Source organism: Tamandua tetradactyla, chromosome 5 (genome assembly GCF_023851605.1).
Source record: "Tamandua tetradactyla isolate mTamTet1 chromosome 5, mTamTet1.pri, whole genome shotgun sequence".
Lineage (NCBI taxonomy): Eukaryota > Metazoa > Chordata > Mammalia > Pilosa > Myrmecophagidae > Tamandua > Tamandua tetradactyla.
The window spans coordinates 7,237,718-7,260,552 of NC_135331.1; the positions used below are offsets into that span (position 1 = coordinate 7,237,718).

The 22,835-nt window shown below is 45.4% G+C and overlaps 1 protein-coding gene, 1 long non-coding RNA gene and 3 other non-coding genes across 7 annotated transcripts; 4 read left to right on the forward strand and 1 right to left on the reverse strand.

Moving 5' to 3' along the window:
* Positions 1-2,808: 2,808 nt before the first annotated feature.
* On the reverse strand, positions 2,809-16,144 carry LOC143683507 (uncharacterized). 3 transcript variants are annotated; one of them, XR_013175499.1, is made up of 3 exons: positions 15,924-16,143; positions 15,387-15,550; positions 2,809-3,303 (listed from the first exon to the last, which is right to left on the reverse strand). It is a non-coding gene; the product is annotated as an uncharacterized LOC143683507 (long non-coding RNA). The 3 variants fall into 3 exon arrangements; XR_013175501.1 differs by lacking the exon at positions 2,809-3,303 and adding an exon at positions 14,485-14,836 and having other exon boundaries at positions 15,924-16,144; XR_013175500.1 differs by lacking the exon at positions 2,809-3,303 and adding an exon at positions 14,485-14,854 and having other exon boundaries at positions 15,924-16,144.
* On the forward strand, positions 3,358-3,430 carry TRNAF-GAA (transfer RNA phenylalanine (anticodon GAA)). The gene has a single exon. It is a non-coding gene; the product is annotated as a tRNA-Phe (tRNA).
* TRNAD-GUC (transfer RNA aspartic acid (anticodon GUC)) lies at positions 3,935-4,006 on the forward strand. Its single transcript has one exon. It is a non-coding gene; the product is annotated as a tRNA-Asp (tRNA).
* Positions 14,631-14,702, forward strand: TRNAA-UGC (transfer RNA alanine (anticodon UGC)). The gene has a single exon. It is a non-coding gene; the product is annotated as a tRNA-Ala (tRNA).
* Positions 16,145-19,455: 3,311 nt separating the features above from the next.
* UBC (ubiquitin C) lies at positions 19,456-21,520 on the forward strand. Its single transcript, XM_077159568.1, is given in 3 exon segments — positions 19,456-19,587; positions 19,848-21,396; positions 21,399-21,520. Coding segments are annotated over 3 exon segments (1,635 nt in total). The 5' UTR covers positions 19,456-19,569; the 3' UTR covers positions 21,467-21,520.
* Positions 21,521-22,835: the final 1,315 nt, after the last annotated feature.

Here is a 22,835-nt window from a genome sequence, read left to right on the forward strand (position 1 = left end):
GAGAGAAAGTGGCAATGGCTGAGAGATTCCAAACAGAGTAGAGAAGTTGTCCTGGAGGTTATGCTTATGCATTAAGTAGATATCATCTTGTTAGTCAAGATGTAATGGAGAGGCTGGAGGGAACTGCCTGAAAATGTAGAGCTGTGTTCCAGTAGCCATGTTTCTTGAGGATGACTGAATAATGATATAGCTTTCACAATGTGACTGTGTGATTGTGAAAACCTTGTGTCTGATGTTCCTGTTATCTACCTTGTCAACAGACGAGTAGAACATATGGAATAAAAATAAATAATAGGGGGAACAAATGTTAAATTTAGTTTGAAATGCTAGTGATAAATGAAAGTGAGGGGTAAGGGGTATGGTATGTATAATCTTTTTTTTTTCTGTTATTGTTTTATTTCCTTTTCTGTTGTCTTTTTATTTCTTTTTCTGAATTGATGCAAATGTTCTAAGAAATGATGAATATGCAACTATGTGATGATATTGAGAATTACTGAATATATAGGTAGAACAGAATTATATGTTAATGTTTTTGTTTGTTCTTAATTTTTTTAATTAATAAATTTTTTAAAAAGTGAATACTTTTTGTTAAAAACAATATAGAATATGACCCCACTTTAATATTTTCTGTCCAACTGTCCATCTCTCCTTCTCTATATATATCTCAATAGAGAGATGTAGAATTATGTTCAACAACCATCAGTGCAGGGTACTTTACAGTAGAAGCATATGGGTGGTATTTGACTCACGTCTTTATACTTTTCTACGATTTTTTATAGTAAGCATGCTTTAATAAAAAAATGAAGTCATAAAAATAAAATAAGGTGATGGTAATTAAGACCTTGTAACATTCAACAAATATTTATGGAGAGCTTTCTATGTGCTAGGCACTGAGCTGTACACTATCAAGTGAGAAAAAGGAGACAGAATTCCATGAACTGAATATTTGGAAAAAAATTACGGAGAAACAACAAAATGAATTATGTAATTTTAAAAAGTATTAGCAATGGTTCCGAGACTGGGGAAACATTTTCCCTTTCAATCTCTAATGACATAAACGACATCTCCAAAGCACATCCTTGGCTGTGGGGTCGCTGAAGATTTGAGGTCCCGATGAACATCAAAGCCTGTTCTTTCTCTCGGAGGCTGAAACCTGGGTGCACTGCCATGGCCAGCCTGGCTGTTTGGAGCTGGGGCTAGCCAAACCTGACACCCATGTCAAAATTGCGCGCACTGGGCTGCACCCTCTGGAGGCCACTTGCAAGGCGTCTGCTGAAGGATCTTCAGAGGGGGACGAATTTTCAATAGCGAGAAAGCCAAGCATCACAGAATGCAGACAAACCCTCCTATTCTCCCAGACCCCTGGAATCAGAAATCCACCATCCACCCCACTTCCAGGAAAATGCAACCACCCGTGAGTTTCAGGATGGGCAGGTATCACCCTGGGCTTGAGGACCCTTACGGGTTCTGACTTGTGCCAGGTATTTCAGGAGGCTGGCTGACCCAGCATTCCCCTTTGGAAGTCTAACGCGTATCTCACAGGAAACATGTCTGAGACAGGTGTCTTGGCTCCCCTGCTCACCCTGCAGTGCTCCCACTATTGGTCAAAGGTAGCCATGACCCACCTGGCAGCCCAACCAACCCCTGGGCATCAGCCTTCATCCTTTCCTTTCCCCTAGGTCGCACAACCAATCCATCAATAAGTCCCCTCAGCTCTTTCCAAACCATATCTCAAGTTTGTTCCCTTCTCAACTTCTCCAGGTCCTCGCGGGTCTGTGACACTGTAAGCTCCTGCCAGGACTTCTAGAGTAGCCTCACCTGTCTCCTCCCCTCCTTTCTCCGCACAGCAGTCAGAGGAGACTTTAAAAAAAATTATACCTCAATGACTTCTTTTTAAAAAAAATTAAAATTTATGTGAAATTCACATAATATAAAATTAACCATTTAAAAGTGGATTTTAGGACATTCGCAATACTGGGCAAACATCACCTTATCACATTCCATAACATTATCCTCACCCCCAGGGGAAACTGTACCCATCAACAGTCCCTCACCAGTCTCCTTTCCCCAGCCCGTGACCACCATGAATCCACTTTCTGTCTCAGTGGACTGGCCTCTTCTGGACATTTCATGTCAATGCAATTATACAATATGTGACTTCTCATTTCTGGCTTCTTTCACTTGCCATGATGTTTTTGAGATTTATCCACATTCAGGACAAACTTCTAAAGACGTAAACACATCACTTCCTCAAGGCCAGCTCTTCCCCTTGGCCTTGAGGGTGATCCAGATACGCCCTGCCCCTCCACACCAAGCTGATTTTCCTGCCCACCCACTCCCACCCCGGCCTGTCCCTTCCTTCTGACCAGCCTCTATGCATTAGCTGCTCCCTCTACCAGGAAAATGCTTCCTCCAGGTCTCAACTGGACTGCCTCTTTATTCTTGGGGTCTTCTCGGGTCTCCCCACCCAGGTATGCCATCCCATCATCATGATTTATTGTTCTTGACATTTACTAGTACAGCAAACTATTTTGTTAATGCATTCACATGGGCCAGGCGGTCATAAGGTGCTCAGCAAACCTCTGGAATGACTCCACAAAAGGAGGGGCCTCCGAACTCCCTCGTGCTCTTCCAGCTAACACCCCACCCACCCACGCCCCATAAGGGAAGGGAAGTAGGGAGGGGCCGAGCTGGGTGCCGACCTATTGACTTTTTCATGTCTTGAAACTGAGCAGGTGCCCGAAGACGTGCGGGCAACGCTTGGAGGCCGAATGTCAGTGACTCACTGCCGCAAGGAAAGCCACATCCGGGCGACGCGTCCTACCTGGCTGTGACTGGTCAGCATCCAGGCCACACCTCAGGCTGTTTGGGGAGTTGCAGCCAAGGGCTGAATGGGCTTATAACTTTTCGCAGAGAAGCAGCTTGGAAAAGCTGAGCTTTGAGTCAGGTGGGATTCATTCATTCCGTCAACAAATTATTATTGAGCACCTGCTATGTTCCAGGCAATGTTCTAGGCACTCAGGGATACAGCAGTGACCAAGGCAGTCTACCTCCTTGCTCTTCATGGGGCTGACATTCTGACTGGGGAGGCAGGTAATGGACAAGGACAACAATAAATAAGCTAACAATAAATTATTGTAAGTGTCTGGTGACATGTGGGGAGGTGTAATCAAGGACGGCTTCTAGGAGGAGGCGGACTTGGTAGACGGAAAGACGCTCTCTCGTGCAGGTGCCTGGCGAGCGCAGCAGGTGGCGGGTTTCCTTGATCAGATTCCGGGTATAGGGTCCAGGTGGGCCCCCGTCCTGGCGATGTGAAAATAATGTGGATGAGAAAAGCGCCACCCTCTACCAACGGTGGCCGAAATAGCTCAGTTGGGAGAGCGTTAGACTGAAGATCTAAAGGTCCCTGGTTCGATCCCGGGTTTCGGCAACAACCTCAAACTTTTCTTTCCTGACCTAAGGTGGGGATTAAAAAAAACGCAGCGCAAATTCTATCTACCCAATTAATAAAGGGATCTCACTTTATTTAAAACACCGGGGACAGCATGCAGGCGAAAGCTTAGGGCAAGTTTGGAAATCTAAGTCAAGGTCTTCCAGTTTTCATTTCTTATATTTCATAAATGCTTATGAATAAATTTTGTTTGTTGATGCTTTTCTTTGCTCTATTTTTTGTTAAATAGTGAACATTTTAATACGACGTCATATTTTAGAACTTCCCTTTTATTAAATTTTGCTTGGCGTTTATTAATTTCTGCTCTCTGAAACCTTCGCGGCTAAATCCAGGTCCACAAGATGGCGTGAAGTTAATCGGGCTTTCTTTTTCGTTTTGTTTTATGGTAGGAACAGACAATATTGAAACTTTGGCCCTTGCTAGGGGGTAGGGGAAGGTAAGTACTCTTAAATAGGCTCCTGGAAGGCACTGCCTCAGAGCCCTTCCTCGTTAGTATAGTGGTGAGTATCCCCGCCTGTCACGCGGGAGACCGGGGTTCGATTCCCCGACGGGGAGGCAAGAGTGCATTTTGAATCTTTCCTCAACAATTGCATTTTAAATCTCTTCTCAACAAAGTTTCTTTTGTTTTCATTTTTTTTTCCATTCTACATATACAATCGGTAATTCTTAGTATCATCACATAGTTGCATATTCATCATTTCTTAGAACATTTGCATCAATTTAGAAAAAGAAATGAAAAGACAACAGAAAAAGAAATAAAACAATAACAGAGAAAAAAAAGATTATACATACCATACCCCTTACCGCTCGCTTTCATTTACCACTAGCATTTCAAACTAAATTTATTTCACTGTTAGGTAATATTGTGCTGTCCATATCTGAGATTTTATATTCAGTCCTGTTGCACAATCTGTATCCCTTCAGCTCCAATCACCCAATCTCTCACCCTGTTTCTATCTCCTGATGGTCTCTGTTACCAAGGAAATATTCTAAGTTTATTCACTAACGTCAGTTCATGTCAGTGAGACCATACAGTATTTGTCCTTTTGTTTCTGGCTAATCACACTCAGCATAATGTCCTTAAGGTCCATTTATGTTGTTACATACTTCATAACTTTATTCTGTCTTACAGCTGCATAATATTCCATCTTATGTAAATGTCACTGTTTAGTCAACTGTCTGTTGATGGACATTTTGGCTGTTTCCATCACTTGGTAATTGTTAATAATGCTGCTATAAACATGTAAATGTCCATTTGTGTCCTTGGCCTCGTGACCTTTGAGTAGAGACAGCATTTACATGGGTCCTGTTTTTTAAACCATTCTGCCAGACTATGTCTTTTGATTGGAGAGTTTAATCCATTAACATTCAGTGTTATTACTGTATGGGTAGTACTTTCTTCTACTATTTTGCCTTCTGGATTTTATATGTCATATCTAATTTTCCTTCTTTTTACCTTTACTCATAGTCTTCCTTTCTACACTCTTGTCCACACCTCTCTCTTCTGTCTTCGTATCTGTCTCTAGTGTTCCCTTTAGTATTTCTTGCAGAGCTGGTCTCTTGGTCACAAATTCTCTCAGTGATTTTTTATCTGAAAATGTTTTCATTTCTCCCTCATTTTTGAAGGACAATTTTGCTGGATATAGAATTCTTGGTTGGCAGTTTTTCTCTTTTAATAATTTAAATATATTATCCCACTGTCTTCTCGCCTCCATGGTTTCTGCTGAGAAATCTGCGCATAGTCTTATTGGGCTTCCCTTGTATGTGATGGATTGCTTTTCTCTTGCTGCTTTCAAGATCCTCTCTTTCTCTTTGACCTTGGACATTCTGATTATTAAATGTCTTGGAGTATTTCTATTTGGATCTGTTCTCTTTGGGGTACGCTGCACCTCTTGGATCTGCAATCTTAAGTCTTTCATAAGAGTTGGGAAATTTTCAGTGATAATTTCCTCCATTAGTCTTTCTCCTCCCTTTCCATTCTCCTCTCCTTCTGGGACACCCACAACATGTATATTCATGCACTTCATGTTGTCTTTCAATTCCCTGAGTCCCTGCTCATATTTTTCCATTTTTTTTCCTACAGTTTCTGTTTCTTGTTGGATTTCAGATGTTCTGTTCTCCGGTTCATTAATCCTATGTTCTGCCTCTCGAAATCTACCATTGTGGGTTTCCATTGTATTTTTCATCTCTTCTACTGTGTCCTTCATTCCCATAAGTTCTGTGATTTGTTGTTTCAGACTTTCAGTTTCTTCTTTTTGTTCCTTCCTTGCCTTTTTTATATCCTCCCTCAATTAATTGATTTGGTTTTTGATGAGGTTTTCCATGTCTGTTCGTATATTCTGAATTAGTTGTTTCAGCTCCTGTATGTCATTTGAATTGTTGGTTTGTTCCTTTGACTGGGCCATATCTTCAATTTCCTTAGTGTGATTTGTTATTTTTTGCTGGCGTCTAGGCATTTAATTACCTTAATTAGTTTATTCTGGAGATTGCTTTCACTTTTATCTAGGGTTTTCTTGCTGGATGAATTTGTTGTCTATCTGTTCTTTGACATTCTGTTCAGCTTTATCTGAACCTTTAGCTTAAGTTTTGTTTAACAGAGGAGAATTTTTCAGTTCTTGTTTTCTTGTTTCTTGCCCTGCTTGTGTGGTACCTTTCCCCCACACACACTTAGGAGGGTCTGCTTAGATATTATAGACCCCAGCCAGATTTTCCCAGACCAAACTGGCCTCCTATCAGGAGGAAAGAGTCACCTGCGTCGGTTTTTCCTGAGCATGAGACCCAGCAGGTTGAAAGACTTTCCTGTGAAGTCTCTGGACTCTGTTTTTCTTATGCTGTCCAGTATGTGGCGCTTGTCTGATTGCAGGTCCCACCAACATAAGATGATGCGGTACCTTTAACTTTGACTGGGGGTTTGTTGGAGACGGAGGAGAGGTTGTAGGCTGGTTTTAATGGCTTCAAATTACCAAGCACTGGTGTCTGAATTCCTTGATGGAGGGATTCCACCTGGGTGGGGCTTCACCCCTCCCCTGGGGAAGGCACAGGCTCCAGATAAGCCCCCAAAAGAGCTCACTTCTGCCTATGCCTGGGGCAGTTGCAGCCTGAAAAGTCCTGCCGCTGTATCCAGAGGCAGTTAAGCCTTTGTAGATACACAGCCACAAAAACCTGTTTCCTTCTTTTTTCCCCCCCTTTTTCTGTCAGTCCTGCCCCCTTGGTGCCAGGGCAAAAATGAGCAACCTCCGCTTTGATCGGGTTCACCTAAACTGGGGGCCTATTTTTAGTAGTCAGAATTTGTTAATTAGTTCCACAATTGGCGTTTGATTGTGCCCAGTCCCTGCTGCTGGTAAAGTCCTTTCCTTTCCCCTCTGGGAAGCGGCCTGTGGGGGAGGGGCGCTGGCCGCCGCAGTTTTGGGAACTCACAGTTTTGGGGGGTGCTCGCAGCCGGTCCAGCTGGTCCAGACTGGGGTACGCTGTGTGTCTGGTCACTGACGTGGCCCCAGGAGCTGTTCTGTACTGTTTCTGGTTATTTAGCAGTTGTTCTGGAGGACGAACTAAAACGCGCACGTTGTTAAGCCACCATCTTGACCCGGAAGCTCGTTTTCATTTCTTAACAAAGGTTCTTAGAAGTTCTCTACTCTCCGAATCTCTTTTCACTTTTATTTCTCAACAAAGTTTCTTTAGTTTTCATTTTTTTTTCTAGTGACACATTTATTTTTAAAATTTATTTATTAATTTAAAAATTAACAAACAAAAACATTAACTTATCATTCCGTTCTACATATATAATCAGTAATTCACAATAGCATCACATAGTTGCATATTCATCATTTCTTAGAACATTCCATCAATTCAGAAAAATAAAAAACAGTAAAAGAAATAATAACAGAAGAAAAAAAGATTATACATACCATACCCCTTACCCCTCGCTTTCATTGAACACTAGCATTTCAAACTAAATTTATTTTAACATTTGTTCCCCCTATTATTTATTTTTATTCCATATGTTCTACTCATCTGTTGACAAGGTAGATAAAAGGAGCATCAACACAAGGTTTTCACAATCACACAGTCACATTGTGAAAGCTCTATCATTGTTCAATCATCATCAAGAAACATGGCTACTGGAACACAGCTCTACATTTTCAGGCAGTTCCCTCCAGCCTCTCCATTACATCTTGACTAACAAGATGATATCTACTTAATGCATAAGAAGAATAACCTCCAGGATAACCTCTCAACTCTGTTTGGAATCTCTCAGCCATTGTCACTTTGTCTCATTTTACTCTTCCCCCTTTTGGTTGAGAAGGTTTTCTCAATCCCTTGATGCCGAGTCTCAGCTCATTCTAGCGTTTTTCTCAATCCCTTGATGCTGAGTCTCAGCTCATTCTAGCGTTTTTCTCAGTCCCTTGATGCTGAGTCTCAGCTCATTCTAGGATTTCTGTCCCACATTGCCAGGCAGGTCCACACCGCTGGGAGTCATGCCCCACGTGGACAAGGGGAGGGCAGGTGAGATGCTTGTTGTGTTGGCTGGAGAGAGAGGCCACATCTGAGCAACAAAAGAGGCTCTCTTGGGGGTGACTCTGAGGCCTAAATTTTAAGTAGACTTGACCTATCCTGTGTGGGGTTAAGTTTCATATGAACAAACCCCAAGACTGGGGGCTCAGTCTATAGCTTTGGTTGTCCACACTGCTTGTAAGGATATCAAGAATTCTCATTTTCATTTCTTAACAAAGTTTCTTAGAAGTTCTCTATTCTCCGGAAGGCTACCCCCCAAAATAGGGATATTTCGTTCTACGATTCAGTCTGTGCTGTGACCCTGGTACACTCTAGATTCTGAATAGTCAGTCACATGGTTGAAAAAGATCTCACACTAAAAGCGTAATTTTCCATTTCCTGCATTCTCAGGGTGCTGCTGTGAAAATGTTTCATTTATATAATGGTTTCAAAAAATTAAAATCATCAACTCCAGTAACTGCTGATTCTGCTGCACATATTTCATCATCTTATATCTTGCTACCACCCCAAGATGGCCTGAGCACATGTTCACCGGTTTAAGAAGGTGAGGTAGGGTGGCCCTAAGTGGAACGGTTTTCCTGTTTCAATTGGGTTGCAGAAAGACTCAGCTTCCTGGTGTAGCCAGCATACTTCCCAGACTCCTTTTCTTTCAACCGGTCATTCATTTTCTCATTTGTTTTTTTCATGTTCATTCTACAAACAGGTGCCAAGCACCCTTCTAGACACTGGGGATATAGCAGGGAGCAAGACAGACAAGGCCCTGCCTTGCTAAATTTACAATCTAGTGAGGGCAGTCAATAAACTGCTAGCAGAGAAACAGGTTCAGAGAGTGGCAAATGCTATGAAGCCAACTAACACACCATCAACAACAACAGTGGGGTACACAGGGAACTAGTGGGTTTGCAGGCCACTTGGAGAGGGAGCCAGGAAGGCCACTGATATCCCAGCCAGGACCTGGGCCCTGGCTCAAAGCAGAGGCCAGCTCCTTGAGGACCTTGCAGGCCAGGTGAGGAGCCTGGCTCTCACCCTAAGAGGAACCATCACCAGGGTTGTCTGAAGCAAACCGGCTGAACAGGATGCGACTCACAAACCACTTCCACATGCCACCACCCGGGGGCCCACCCCTCTCTTCCCTCCTGTGCCTCCCACTTCAGCTGGAGGCACAAAGAGGATAGGATGGTCCATGCAGGAGCCCCGTGCCACCCCTCACCCCACTGCCCTCCTGCACTTGTCCTCTGTGTCTCACCAAACAGAGAGCTTAAAGCTCAGTTCACGCCAGAACTCGTGTAACAATGACTCCTGTTATAATAACTTGGGTTTCAGATCATGCAGCCAGGCACTGTCCTAAATATTTTGTGCGTACCTCGTTGAGTTGCCAAGGCAACCCTATGAGGTGGATAGTAGGCAAATTTCCATCTTATAGATGTGGAAACTGGGATCCAGAGAGGTGAGGTAAGGAGAAATTTGCAGCTGTTGTGTGCAAAGCTCTGGGGACCAGGCCTAGAATCTTGGACCACTTCGCCTTCAGCTGCAAAGTTTCAGGCACCAGCAGGTTGTGAGGGAGCTGCGCGACACACAAGCTCCCCCCTCATACTACACCACTCTATTTCCTGCCAGAAAATCTCAGGCCCTGGTGGAAAGAAAGTTATCCTGTTTCCTGCCCTCTGCTTGCCTCTCACTCACTTGAGTTTTCACCACTGGATGATGTGAAGAACACTAAAATTTGTAGCCTCTTTCCCTGATGTGCTTAATAAGCTCTCTGCAGGACAGAGCTGCTAACTTACAATGACTCTTTTTGATGCAATAGACTCCTTCCTGACTTTAGACATGATTTGGGGGGGCTGGATCTATTTCTTTCCATTTTTAGATTCAGAAGGGTTTCTTTTGGGGGGGGGCAGGGGAGTCTTCAAGCAAATGTGCAAACTCAAAATCACTTAGAATGGTTCTAAAGGACGGGAAGACAGAAATTTCCGGGTGGAGGTGCAACCTGGGCAACGTCTTTAATTATTAGGAACAACTTTCATTTTCCGTGTTCCCTTTTCTGTCAGGTGAAGAGCAACATTCAAGAAAGGGTCAGCATCAGGAGATAGAAATAGGGTAAGGTATCGGGTACTCGGAGCTGGAGGGATACAGATTGTGCAACAGGACTGATTGCACAATTATGTTAAAATGATACAATTATGTTAAAACACTGAATGAAGCTGAATGTGAGAATGATAGAGGGAGGAGGGCTGGGGGCACAAATGAAATAAGAAAGAAAGATAGACGATAAAGACTGAGATGGTATAATCCAGGAGTGCCTAGGGTATATAATGATAGTGACTAAATGTACAAATTTAAAAAATGTTTTTGCATGAGGAACAAAAAGGAATGTCATTACTACAGGGTGCTGAAAATAGATGGTAATTAATACTTAAAAATTTTAACTTATGTGTGACTAAAGCAAAAAGTGTTTGATACAAAATTCATACTTTGACTAGTGCATTTCCTAATATAACTTATGTAGACAGTTTAATCGAATACCATAAGTACATGGAACCTTTAGTAGGGCATGAGATTTTGTTGGTTTGTCCAGTGTGATGGCCCAATATATCCCATAGTGATTTGAACAGTGAATAAAAAAGTATTTGCAAAGTCCCCTTCGGGGAATGGTGACAAAGGGGGAAAATTCCCCAGATTTGCAGTGGGGACAACCAACGCAATGGGCTGAGCCCCCAATCTTGGGGTTTGTTCATATGAAACTTAACTCCACAAAGAATAGGTAAAGCCTACTTAAAATTAGGCCTAAGAGTCACCCCCTAGAGAACCTCTTCTGTTGCTTAGATGTGGCCTCTCTCTCCAGCCAACACAACAAGCAAACTCACTGCCCTCCCCCTGTCTACGTGGGACATGACTCCCAGGGGTGTGGACCTTCCTGGCAACGTGGGTCAGAAATCCTAGAATGAGCTGACTCAGCATCAAGGGATTGAGAAAACCTTCTCGACCAAAAGGTGGAAGAGAGAAATGAGACAAAATAAAGCAAATGGCTGAGAGATTCCAAACAGAGTCGAGAGGTTATCCTGGAGGTTATTCTTACGAATTAAATAGATATCACCTTGTTAGTCAAGATGTAATGGAGAGGCTGGAGGGAACTACCTGAAAAATGTAGAGCTGTGTTCCAGTAGCCATGTTTCTTGAAGATGACCGTGTAATGATATAGCTTTCACAATGTGACTGTGTGATTATGAAAACCTTGTGTCTGACACTCCTTTTATCTACTTTATCAAAGATGAATAAAACATACGGAATAAAAATATAAATAATAGGGGGAACAAATGTTAAATTTAGATTGAAATGCTAGTGATCAATGAAAGGGAGAGCTAAAGGGTATGGTATGTACGATTTTTTTTCTATTGTCTTTTTATTTCTTTTTCTGAATTGATGCAAATGTTCTAAGAAATGATCATGATGATGAATATGCAACTATGTGATGGTATTGTGAATTATTAATTATATATGTAGAACGGAATGATCAAAAGAACGTGTTTGTTATATTTTTAAAAATTTTTAAAAATTAATAAGAAAAAAGAAAGAAATAAAATACTGCAGACTAAAAAAAAAAAAAAAACAAAAGGGGGGGATCAGTTCCCTTGGCTCCAGTATCAGCTAGCACTTTAGCTGCAATGCTATGGAACACGACTCTTTTGGGAGAAGTTTTCGTTTGTGTGCTGGTTTGAAAGGAAGTATGCCCCCTAAGAAAAGCCATGTTTTAATATAAGTCTCATTTCTTAAAGGTAGAATAATCCCTATTCAATACTGTATATTTGAACCTGTAATGAGATCATCTCCCTGGTTGATGTGATTTAGTTAAGAATGGTTGTTAAACTGGATTAGGGGATGACATGTCTCCACCCATTTGAGTGGGTCTTGATTGGTTTATTGGAGTCCTATAAAAGAGGAAATATTTTGGAGAATGAGAGATTGAGAGAGACTCGGAGAGAGCAGAGAATGCTGCAGCACCACAAAGCAGTGAGTCCACGAGCCAGCAACCTTTGGAGTTGAAGAAGGAAAGTGCCTCCCCGGGAGCTTCATGAAATAGGAAGCCAGGAGAGAAAGCTAGCAGATGATGCTGTATTTGCCATGTGCCTGTCCAGCCAAGAGAGGAGCCCTGACCGTGTTCACCATGTGCCTTTCCAGATGAGAGAGAAACCCTGAACCTCATCGGCCTTCTTGAACCAAGGTATCTTTCCCTGGATGCCTTTGATTGGACATTACTATAGACTTGTAATGGGGACATTTTCTCGGCCTTAGAACTGTAAGCTAGCAACTCATTAAAGCACCCCTTTTTAAAAGCCATTCCGTTTCTGGTATATTGCATTCCGGCAGCTAGCAAACTAGAACAGATTTTGGTACCGGAGAGTGGGGTGCTGCTGCTGTAGTTTGCAAATACCAAACATGTTGGAACAGCTTTTTAAATGGATAAGGGGAAGATTCTGGAAGAATTGTGAGAAGCTTGATAGAGAAGGCCTAGACTGTTTTGAAGAGACTGTTGGTAGAAATGTGGACTCTAAAGACACTTCTGATGAGGCCTTAGACAGAAATGAGGTCCGTGTTATTGTAGACTGGAAGGAAGGTGATCCTTGTTTTAAAATGGCAGATAATCTGGCAAAATTGACTGGTAGTTTTGGCTGGAAGGCAGATTTTAAAAGCCATGAACTTGGATATTTAGCAGAAGAGATCTCCAAATTAAATGTCGAAAGTGCAGTCTGGTTTCTCCTTGCAGCTTATAGTGAAATGCGACAGGAAAGAGATAAGCTGAAAACTGAACTCTTGAGTAAAAAGAAACCAGAAGTTGAGGTCCCGGAAAATTCTGGGCCTACAGAAAGGGAGACTACAGAGTATAGTGTGGATTTAACCAAATGTGGAACCAGCCAGCCATTTCAGAGAAAGTCAGGATCGGACATGGAGTTATCCAGGAAAGATTTGTGGAAACTCCTTATGTCTGATGGGCATGATCCAAGGCTACTGCATAGAAAGCCAATGAGAGTGCTGTGGGACCTGTATAAACAGAGCCGCTGCCAGTCTGGACTGAGGGGTTCAGAGAAGGGACACATTGGAGGAAAAATAACTTCAGAGGAAAAACTGTGGAGGCTGAGGTCTGAAGTCAAGAAGCCTCAGGCCAGGAGAGTGGACCCACCCAAGCCCGTGGAGAGGGTGAGTTTGCCCCAAAGGCAGAGAATGGGCCTTCCACCTCGTTGCAGCGGAAGAGTCATGCCGCCTCAGGCCTTGGAGAAGGTGAAGCACATTCCTTGGGGTGTGGGGAGAGCCTGGCTGCCACCACATGGAGGGGTTGAGTGTGTGCCCCGGAGATGGCAGAGAGCCCGGGTGCGGCCCCAATGCTTGGAGAGGGTGGAGCCGAGAGAAAGGTGGTCTCCCCAATATCCCCCAAGGTTGCATTCAGAGAGAGGCAGGCGTAGGCATTTGGAAAGGGTGGGACTGCCACTTTCTAAAGCCCTGAGGATAAATGACTCTCAGACTTTGAAAACTAATGGACTTTGCCCTGCAGGTTTTCGAAACTGTACGGGTCCGGTGACCCCTGTGTTCCTTCCTCCCTATGGAAATGTGTATATGTATCCTATGAATGTTCCTCCTTTATATGTTGGCAGCAAATAACTTGTCATGAGTTTTCAAAGGTCCAGAGCAAATGGAGAGAATTTTTGCCTTAGGATAGACCACGCCTGTAACTGATTTGATGAGATTTCATACTGTCTCTAATTTGATACTTTGTATTGCTACTGAAAGGTTTAAGGATATCTGATATTGTTATGAAATTAATGTATTTTGTATATGGGAAAAACATGTCTTTTTTAGGGGCCAGAGGGTGGAATGTGCTGGTTTGAAAGGAAGTATGCCCCCTAAGAAAAGCCATGTTTTAATATAAGTCTCATTTCTTAAAGGTAGAATAATCCCTATTCAATACTGTATATTTGAACCTGTAATGAGATCATCTCCCTGGTTGATGTGATTTAGTTAAGAATGGTTGTTAAACTGGATTAGGGGATGACATGTCTCCACCCATTTGAGTGGGTCTTGATTGGTTTATTGGAGTCCTATAAAAGGAAATATTTTGGAGAATGAGAGATTGAGAGAGACTCGGAGAGAGCAGAGAATGCTGTAGCACCACAAAGCAGTGAGTCCACGAGCCAGCAACCTTTGGAGTTGAAGAAGGAAAGTGCCTCCCGGGGAGCTTCATGAAATAGGAAGCCAGGAGAGAAAGCTAGCAGATGATGCTGTATTTGCCATGTGCCTGTCCAGCCAAGAGAGGAGCCCTGACCGTGTTCACCATGTGCCTTTCCAGATGAGAGAGAAACCCTGAACCTCATCGGCCTTCTTGAACCAAGGTATCTTTCCCTGGATGCCTTTGATTGGACATTACTATAGACTTGTAATGGGGACATTTTCTCGGCCTTAGAACTGTAAGCTAGCAACTCATTAAAGCACCCCTTTTTAAAAGCCATTCCGTTTCTGGTATATTGCATTCCGGCAGCTAGCAAACTAGAACAGTTTGCTTTTGCTAAATCCTAACATCCATTTAAATACACAGTATCTTTTAAAAAGCTCAGCAGGCAGGTGGCGGGGAAACAAAAGCCTGTATCAGACATTTTTAAAGAGCCATATCTTCGGCAATGGGGATGTAGCTCAGTGGTAGAGCGCATGCTTTGCATGTATGAGGCCCCGGGTTCGATCCCCGGCATCTCCAGTAGGTTTTTTTCCGGACTGCAGCGCCATGCATGGTTTCTTTTTGTTTTTAATCGAACCGTTCAGTATTGAGACGCCATGGGTGTGACTGGTAATACTGTCGGCTAGGATTTTCACGGTCTTCTCTTTCCGTGCCTGGAATAGGTAGCAGAACTACGTACATAAAGGGAAAGGTGTAACTTGACGTTTGCAACCAAAGCAAAGTCCAGCTGAATGATCCTTTCAGGTGCTGACTAAACTAGCTCCCTGCAGCAAAATGCCTCGGGTATCACTGACTCATTCTGGCCATCAGAACTCATCGGAAATCGACAAGGTCCAAGCCTCTTTGCTGACCCCTTCCCTTCCTTTGGGCTGTCAGCCACCCACCATTTCCAGAGCAGCAAAAGGAAGCTAGCCCTCCGGACTCACGCCTCGCCCCCCAGCAACGGGCAGGGTGGACATAATGAATGAGCCGCTGTGGTGCACACTGTTGAAGCATATACCCTGTATCTGAAACCCCATACTATAGTTTATCATCCATGATAAAAGGCCTACTATCTGGAAAGGGGTCCTTTCTGTGGATGCAGTTCTTTGTCTGCATTTCAAATAACTCACCCCCACAGCCTTGCTCCCATTTGGTGACCCCGTCTTAGTCAAGAGCCTTCATCTTTGCGACGCGGAAACTAAAATTCATGATGTGACTCACCAGCTTGTTTCCCAAGAGCTTCTGGGCAGGTTCATACTCCCTAAACGTCCAGAAGATTTTTAAGGACACAAAGCGTTGAGGTAACTTCTAAAATGATCAGACCTGGCACGAAATTAATGTTATGCTGATTTCATTTTTGTCTTGTGAACATATCTGGCGGTTCACTGAAAGGGGAAAAAATAAGGAATTGGCCATTGTCAGTCTTGTGCCGGGAAACGGAGCTTCCTAGAAAAGGAATTGGGATCCTTTTCGACGATTACAGTTCACTTTACATTTCAAAATCCAAAGCCCGACAGGTTAAAGAACTTCCTAATGTCCCTAAACTCTTAATCGGCAAATTCGGAGAACAGAACTGAGGTCTGATTTTCTCCTCGTGGGAGATGCAACTGGCTACTTCTAAGTCAGAAAGTTCAAGTGTACTGATGTAAACCAGAAGAAAAGACAAAATCCCTCGGGCTTTTTTTTTGGTTTTGTTTTGTAAGATCCCCTTGGCCAGCTTTTTTTTTATTATATAACCGACTACAAAGCAAGGCAAACCTCTATCACCCAGTCCTCTGCTTTCACGCTTTCTCTTGGGTGGGTGGGGGAATATTTTGCCGGGCCTTGCGGTCTCCGACATTTGCGAAGGGAAGCCACACACTGTGAGGTGACCTTCACGGGCCCTGAAAACCTTGTGGGGGAAGGGAGAAAGGGAGCCGCGCAGGCACCACCCCAGTACTCCACGCCCGCCACCGCCCACCCGGTCCTTTGTGAGCTCAGCCCATCACGTGGCCTCGCACGCCAGCCAATCCCGCCCCGTTGCTGGGCCTTTGTCACTTTCCCATTGGTCCTTGCTCGCGAGCAAGCCTATTGTGGGGAGCCTGCAAAGGACGGAGGCCGGAACCGACTGGAAACGGATCCAATGACTAATTCGGCTTCTCGCACATTCTAGTACACTGCATTCTAGGTCAAAGGATTTAGTTTAGGACAACGTGACTCGACATCCAGCTCCTGAGTCCAAGTGGGACGGGCTTTGGGGTTTGTCTCAGGCAACAACAACAACAACAAAAACCCTTTTGTAGCACAGGGTTTCTCACCCTGGGGGCTACTGGCATTTGGAGCCTGATAATTCTTTGTTGTGGGGGGCTGTCCTGTCCCTTGCAGGATGTTTAGCAGCATCCCTGGCCTCCATCAGGACCAACCCCCTCCTCCCCCTCCCCAAATTGGGACAACTAGACACTGCTAAACATCCCTGGGGGAGGGGAGCAGGCAGAATCGCTCCTGCCTGAGAACCCCTGCCCTAGACAGGCACCAGCCATCTCTCTTGGGACGCCATTTTCTCCTCCCGCTCACCTCAGAGACCTTGGAGACAGAGTTATTTCTGTCCGAATTAAAAAACAAAACACATTTAGACTTAAATTGGGGAAGACTGGGTGAGGCGTTTTAGGGATTTTTTGTTCCTTCTAGACACATGTAACTCTTAGGGATCTTATTTGCGCCGTTTGAAGTAATCGTTGGCCCGCCCCACCCCCACCCCCCACCCCCACCTGTTTTCCCTTCGCCCTTCCTCGCCTCCTCCTCTTCCTCTGAAACGGGGCTGTTTTTCTCGGAGAGGTTTGGACGCTGAGAAAACCCTGTGACACAGCTCGTGACTCAGCGGCGCAGCCTGAGTCACAAGGCTGTCAGCAAAGCAGCAGCCCCAAGCGGGCAGGGTGTGGCTTGAAGCTGAGCCTGGTCCCTCAGGAAGAACCTCAGCTTTGGTTTCTCCAGAAACCTCCAGAAATTTCGGGAGAACCTGTGAGAGAGCGCACGTCCCTGGTGCCAGTGGGAAAACGACGGTTTATTTTTAACTCTTTCCTGTTTAATTGCCAGTTCCCACCGGTTCATTCTTGCGAAGTTAAAAATGAGCGGTTGAAGTCTGTTGTGAACAGCTTTTTTGGCGTTTTCACACAGACGGACATGATTGCTACAGAAAACATACAGGATGGCTTTAGTTTGATTCCTCTTACATGTTCAAATTATAGTATGTGATTAAAACATGAAGGTATGATTTTTTGAGTGACAGAGACAGATTTCAGTCAGTTGGTTTTTCCTTCTTGTCGCCTTCAAGGGTAAAAAAAACACATCCACACATAATTGTGGCGTCAGGGATTGGTTCTAGAAGGTTCCAGAAGGAAGGTGAACGGGGACTTGAGGGGGTAGGGGGAAAATTCTCTGTGAATTTTAAAAACCTTGTTTTAAAAGCGTCTAGGCTTTTTCACGTCCACATATTTTAGAAGTGACACACATCTCAAAATAGTTTGTGGCAAAAAATAAAGATCTAGTTGGTAATTTTTTCCCCCGTCTTTAATTTTTCAACATTGAATCAACTGTGGAAGCCAATTTCATATTTGGGATTTTTCTTTTCCTTTTTTTTTTCCCCCATAAACACACAGAACTGGGACTCAATAAATGTCTTTTAAAATATCAGGTGTAAAGGGGCTCGGTTTCCAACCTCAACTACCCAGACAACGGGAATTTCGAGGCCCCCTTGATCACTCGAGTAAAACCCAAAACCCGCGGCCGAGGGGCAGCCTGGGAGCATGTCAGCTTTCAGGTCGGCTCACACACGTTCAAAACGCTGTGCGGTTTTAAAATACTGTTTTAACAGGAGCTTCCTATCGTCGCTCAATTAGAGCTGGACATGGTTTCCTCAGTTCTCCGTTGGAAAACCATTTTTCCCTCATTTGTTGTGAGGAAACCCCCGTCCCGAGGCGCAGAGCCGTCCTGGCTTAGGCTTCGGCCCCGGCGCGCGCGCAGAGCTGAGATCTGCCGAGTCATTCGCCTTGTCCCGGCGCCCGGCGGCGGAGGCGGCCCGTCCGCCGCAAGTGAGGGGCGGGGCGGAGTGGGGTGGGGGTTCTGACACGGCTGACCCCCTCCCTAGGGGTCAGGAAAACAAACACCTCCCCCGTATCTTAAATGTAACCCCCAATAGAGACCCCTGAGCTTCGCGTGGGGACTGGGCGCGGCGCGCGCGAGGGGAGGTGACCGCTCCCCGCAACCCGGCTTGAGGTGCTGGGCCCGAACCCCTTGCTCGCCAACGGCGGGGTATCGCGAGCGGCGGGGTCCGTTGCAGCTGAAGGGAGAGGGGTGGGGTTTCGGGCGCCCGCTCCAGGCCTGCGGCTAACTCCGCGCCGTATTTTCATTCCACCCGGCCCCCGCCCCCGCCCCCGCGCCAAGTCCCCTCACCCAAGCCGTGCGCCGGCTACGTCCCAATCGTAGCGCGCAGCGAACGCACTGATCCCTCCGCCTGGCCTGTCAGGTCGGCCACCCATTCCCCACCCGAACTCTGCCCTAAAGCCCCATTCTTCACAGGAGCACGTTTCAGGAGTGGGAGTGGATGATTTCAGGTTTCTAGGTATCTCCCGAGAGGGCAGGGCGGGATGACGGAAATAGTTCCTTCTCGGCGTTTCTGCGGAGGGATCTCGCTGGGGCGGTGTCCTCCGATGACTATATAAGGGAGTGCCGGGCGAGACGCAGTGAGACTCGTTGAGGCCGGGCGTTTGGTTGCGTTTTTCCTACGTACGCTGCTTTCACCGCCGCCAGGTGAGGAGGGTTCCGCGGGGCTGGCCGGAGGCCTGGTACCCCACAGGTCTCCAGGAAGGAGGGCGGCAGGTGCCACTGGTGCGGGCAGAGGGTAGTCGAGGCTTCAGGTGGCTCGCAGTCTACGACTTCAGTGGCTTGAGCGGGACGAACGCAGCGCAATGGCGACAGCGCCCAGTTCTTAACTAAAAGAAGCCTGGTTAAAACGGGATGTGAGGTTGGAGAGACTAAATCGGAAATATGGCGGGTTTTGGGTGGAAAGAAAGGAGGAAAGGGCTTTGACCTTAACGGCGGGAAGGCGAGACTATCACCGATTTATTATTTGTCGGGATTGAACAGTGTTTGGCTCAGGTTGAGTTATTCTGTGTTCTAAGCGGCCTGCGAACTCGGTTTCCCGTCGTTCGTTGGGAGGAAGTGCTAACTGGTGGGGCTGCCCTCCCGGTCTTGAGCCCAGGGAGGAGGGCGCCCGCCCATTAGCGCGGTTAGGTGACGTCGCCGGGCTCTGTTAACTTACAGTCGAGGGTGGGGCCCCCTGCCGGTATTTGTGTGTAGTCGGTTTTTTTTCAGTCACGGGACACGGGTTTGGGCCTGGGGTAGACTGCCGAATTGACAGGGGACAGGTATGCTGGGAGGGAGGAAGGTAAGTGAGGCTCTGAATTTCCTTTGGGCAGGTTTCCGTGCTTTCCCACGGATGTGGCTGAAGCCTGGAATTTGAGCTATTTGCCAACTAAGCCTTTTACCTGTCATTTGTGGTATTTTCTCCGCGAGGTATTTTTTTCTTTTTCTTTTCTTGATTTGCGGAAATACATTAAATGATGTTTTTTAGGCTTAGGTATATAATAACGTGAACTATGAGCTAAAGTCTTGGTTCCCCCTTGTGTTGTTTTTCTGTTTTAACAGACAATGCAGATCTTTGTAAAAACCTTAACGGGCAAAACTATCACCCTCGAGGTAGAACCTAGTGACACCATTGAGAATGTCAAGGCCAAGATCCAAGACAAGGAAGGCATTCCTCCTGACCAGCAGAGGTTGATCTTTGCTGGAAAGCAGCTGGAAGACGGACGCACCCTGTCAGATTACAACATCCAGAAAGAGTCTACCCTGCACCTGGTCCTCCGTCTTAGAGGTGGAATGCAGATCTTCGTCAAGACCTTGACTGGGAAGACCATTACCCTTGAGGTGGAGCCCAGTGACACCATTGAGAATGTCAAGGCCAAGATCCAAGACAAGGAAGGCATTCCTCCTGACCAGCAGAGGTTGATCTTTGCCGGGAAGCAGCTGGAAGACGGACGCACCCTGTCTGATTACAACATCCAGAAAGAATCTACCCTGCACCTGGTCCTCCGTCTTAGAGGTGGAATGCAGATCTTCGTCAAGACCTTGACTGGGAAGACCATTACCCTTGAGGTGGAGCCCAGTGACACCATTGAGAATGTCAAGGCCAAGATCCAAGACAAGGAAGGCATTCCTCCTGACCAGCAGAGGTTGATCTTTGCTGGAAAGCAGCTGGAAGACGGACGCACCCTGTCAGACTACAACATCCAGAAAGAGTCTACCCTGCACCTGGTCCTCCGTCTTAGAGGTGGAATGCAGATCTTCGTCAAGACCTTGACTGGGAAGACCATTACCCTTGAGGTGGAGCCCAGTGACACCATTGAGAATGTCAAGGCCAAGATCCAAGACAAGGAAGGCATTCCTCCTGACCAGCAGAGGTTGATCTTTGCCGGGAAGCAGCTGGAAGACGGACGCACCCTGTCTGATTACAACATCCAGAAAGAATCTACTCTGCACCTGGTCCTCCGTCTTAGAGGTGGAATGCAGATCTTCGTCAAGACCTTGACTGGGAAGACCATTACCCTTGAGGTGGAGCCCAGTGACACCATTGAGAATGTCAAGGCCAAGATCCAAGACAAGGAAGGCATTCCTCCTGACCAGCAGAGGTTGATCTTTGCTGGAAAGCAGCTGGAAGACGGACGCACCCTGTCAGACTACAACATCCAGAAAGAATCTACCCTGCACCTGGTCCTCCGTCTTAGAGGGGGAATGCAGATCTTCGTCAAGACCTTGACTGGGAAGACCATTACCCTTGAGGTGGAGCCCAGTGACACCATTGAGAATGTCAAGGCCAAGATCCAAGACAAGGAAGGCATTCCTCCTGACCAGCAGAGGTTGATCTTTGCCGGGAAGCAGCTGGAAGACGGACGCACCCTGTCTGATTACAACATCCAGAAAGAATCTACCCTGCACCTGGTCCTCCGTCTTAGAGGTGGAATGCAGATCTTCGACAGTACCTTGACAGGGAAGACCATTGCCGTTAAGGTGGAGCCTGGTGACACCACTGAGAATGTCAAGACCAGTATCCAAGACAAGGAAGGCATTCCTCCAATCCAGCAGAGATTGATCTTTGAGAGGAAGCAGCTGGAAGACGGACGCACCTTGTCTGACTACAACATCAGAAAGAGTCTACTCTGCACTTGGTTCTCTGCTTGAAGGGAGGTGTCATAAGTTCCCCCTTTTAAGCTTTCAAGAAATTTCATTGCACTTTTCTTTCAATAAAGTTGTTGCATTCCCAATAGTGTGGGGTTTTTTTTCCCCAGTGTTTATGGGTTTGAGGGTGGGGCTGGATGATGAGGGGTATCAACATTTTTGGTCCACCAAGTGTTTGGGAACCTTAAGGTAAGAAATGTTGGCCTTACGTAGTGCTTTTTTACTTGAAGGTTAAAAGTTTAGGATTTTTCCTGTGTACTCTCACAAATGTAGGTCCATTTGTAAGTTACTTCAGAAGTACTGTGGTGTTGGGGTCATGTGAGATACCTGAAATGTGGGAGAGTTTCTAGAGCACTGGGAGGAAGGAGATAAGTGGATTGGGAGGTGGAAAGGGGTCTAGAGAAGAAGCAGCTTTAGTATATAGGCAGTTAAACATAAGCATCGAGCTATATAAAAAGACAAAATTTGGGCAGGCCACGGTGGCTCAGCAGGCAAGAATGCTTACCTGCTGTGCCAGAGGACCCGGATTCGATTCCTGGTGCCTGCCCATTTAAGAAAAAAAGAATTTGACCAAAATGAGGATTTTGTAGGTAATGTGTGTTTTTATTAAAAAGTATGCCATCAGGCATTATGCTGGGAAGTTAAAAATTGGTTGAAAATGGGAATTACTGTTTATTAATCGTCAATATGAGCTTGATTCCTCAGAATTCCCTGTGGTAATTACAGGGGAAAAGTTCTGTATAACCTTATTGGTAACTTGGAACTTAATTGGTGGGTGAAACAGCTGGTCTTGGGTTTTCCTTTGTGCGAGTCTGGTGGCATTTGCCCTTTAAAACTAAAGTTTGGGCCTGAGATGATGCTAAGACAGGCATGCACCTCATATCTAGAGCCGAAGGTGGAATGTGCTGTGAAGCTGGCTTAATACAAGTAAGTAGCACAGCCGGGTAGGCATGGGGAGGTAATCAGACCCATGAAAGGACTTGAAAGAAGGGATTGTTTGACCCCAACAGCACACTCCTCCCACTTGCCCACTTTCAGGGATCCACAGTTCACCTCTAGGAGATGTTTTGTTGTACCCATCAATTGTCAAGTAGGACAGATTAGATCAGTCTCGGCTTTAGAGATCAACCAGGAAGTTAGACTGTTGAAATCCATTAGTCATCCTAGGTTTTAGCTCAATGGTATTTTTTGTTCTTTTTTTTTTTTTCCTTTTAGCTTAATATTGATGTAGGTTGTACAGTATAACTCTCCCGTGCATTCAGCATATAGATAAAACATTGATAAAAGTCTGGGCTGCTTGGATAATGCTGTTTGTGAAAATGGGCCTGGGTTATTTTAGCCGTGCCCCTAAAGGCAGATGGAGATGAGTGCCTTACTCAGAGCTAGAAAGCGCTTGGCAGG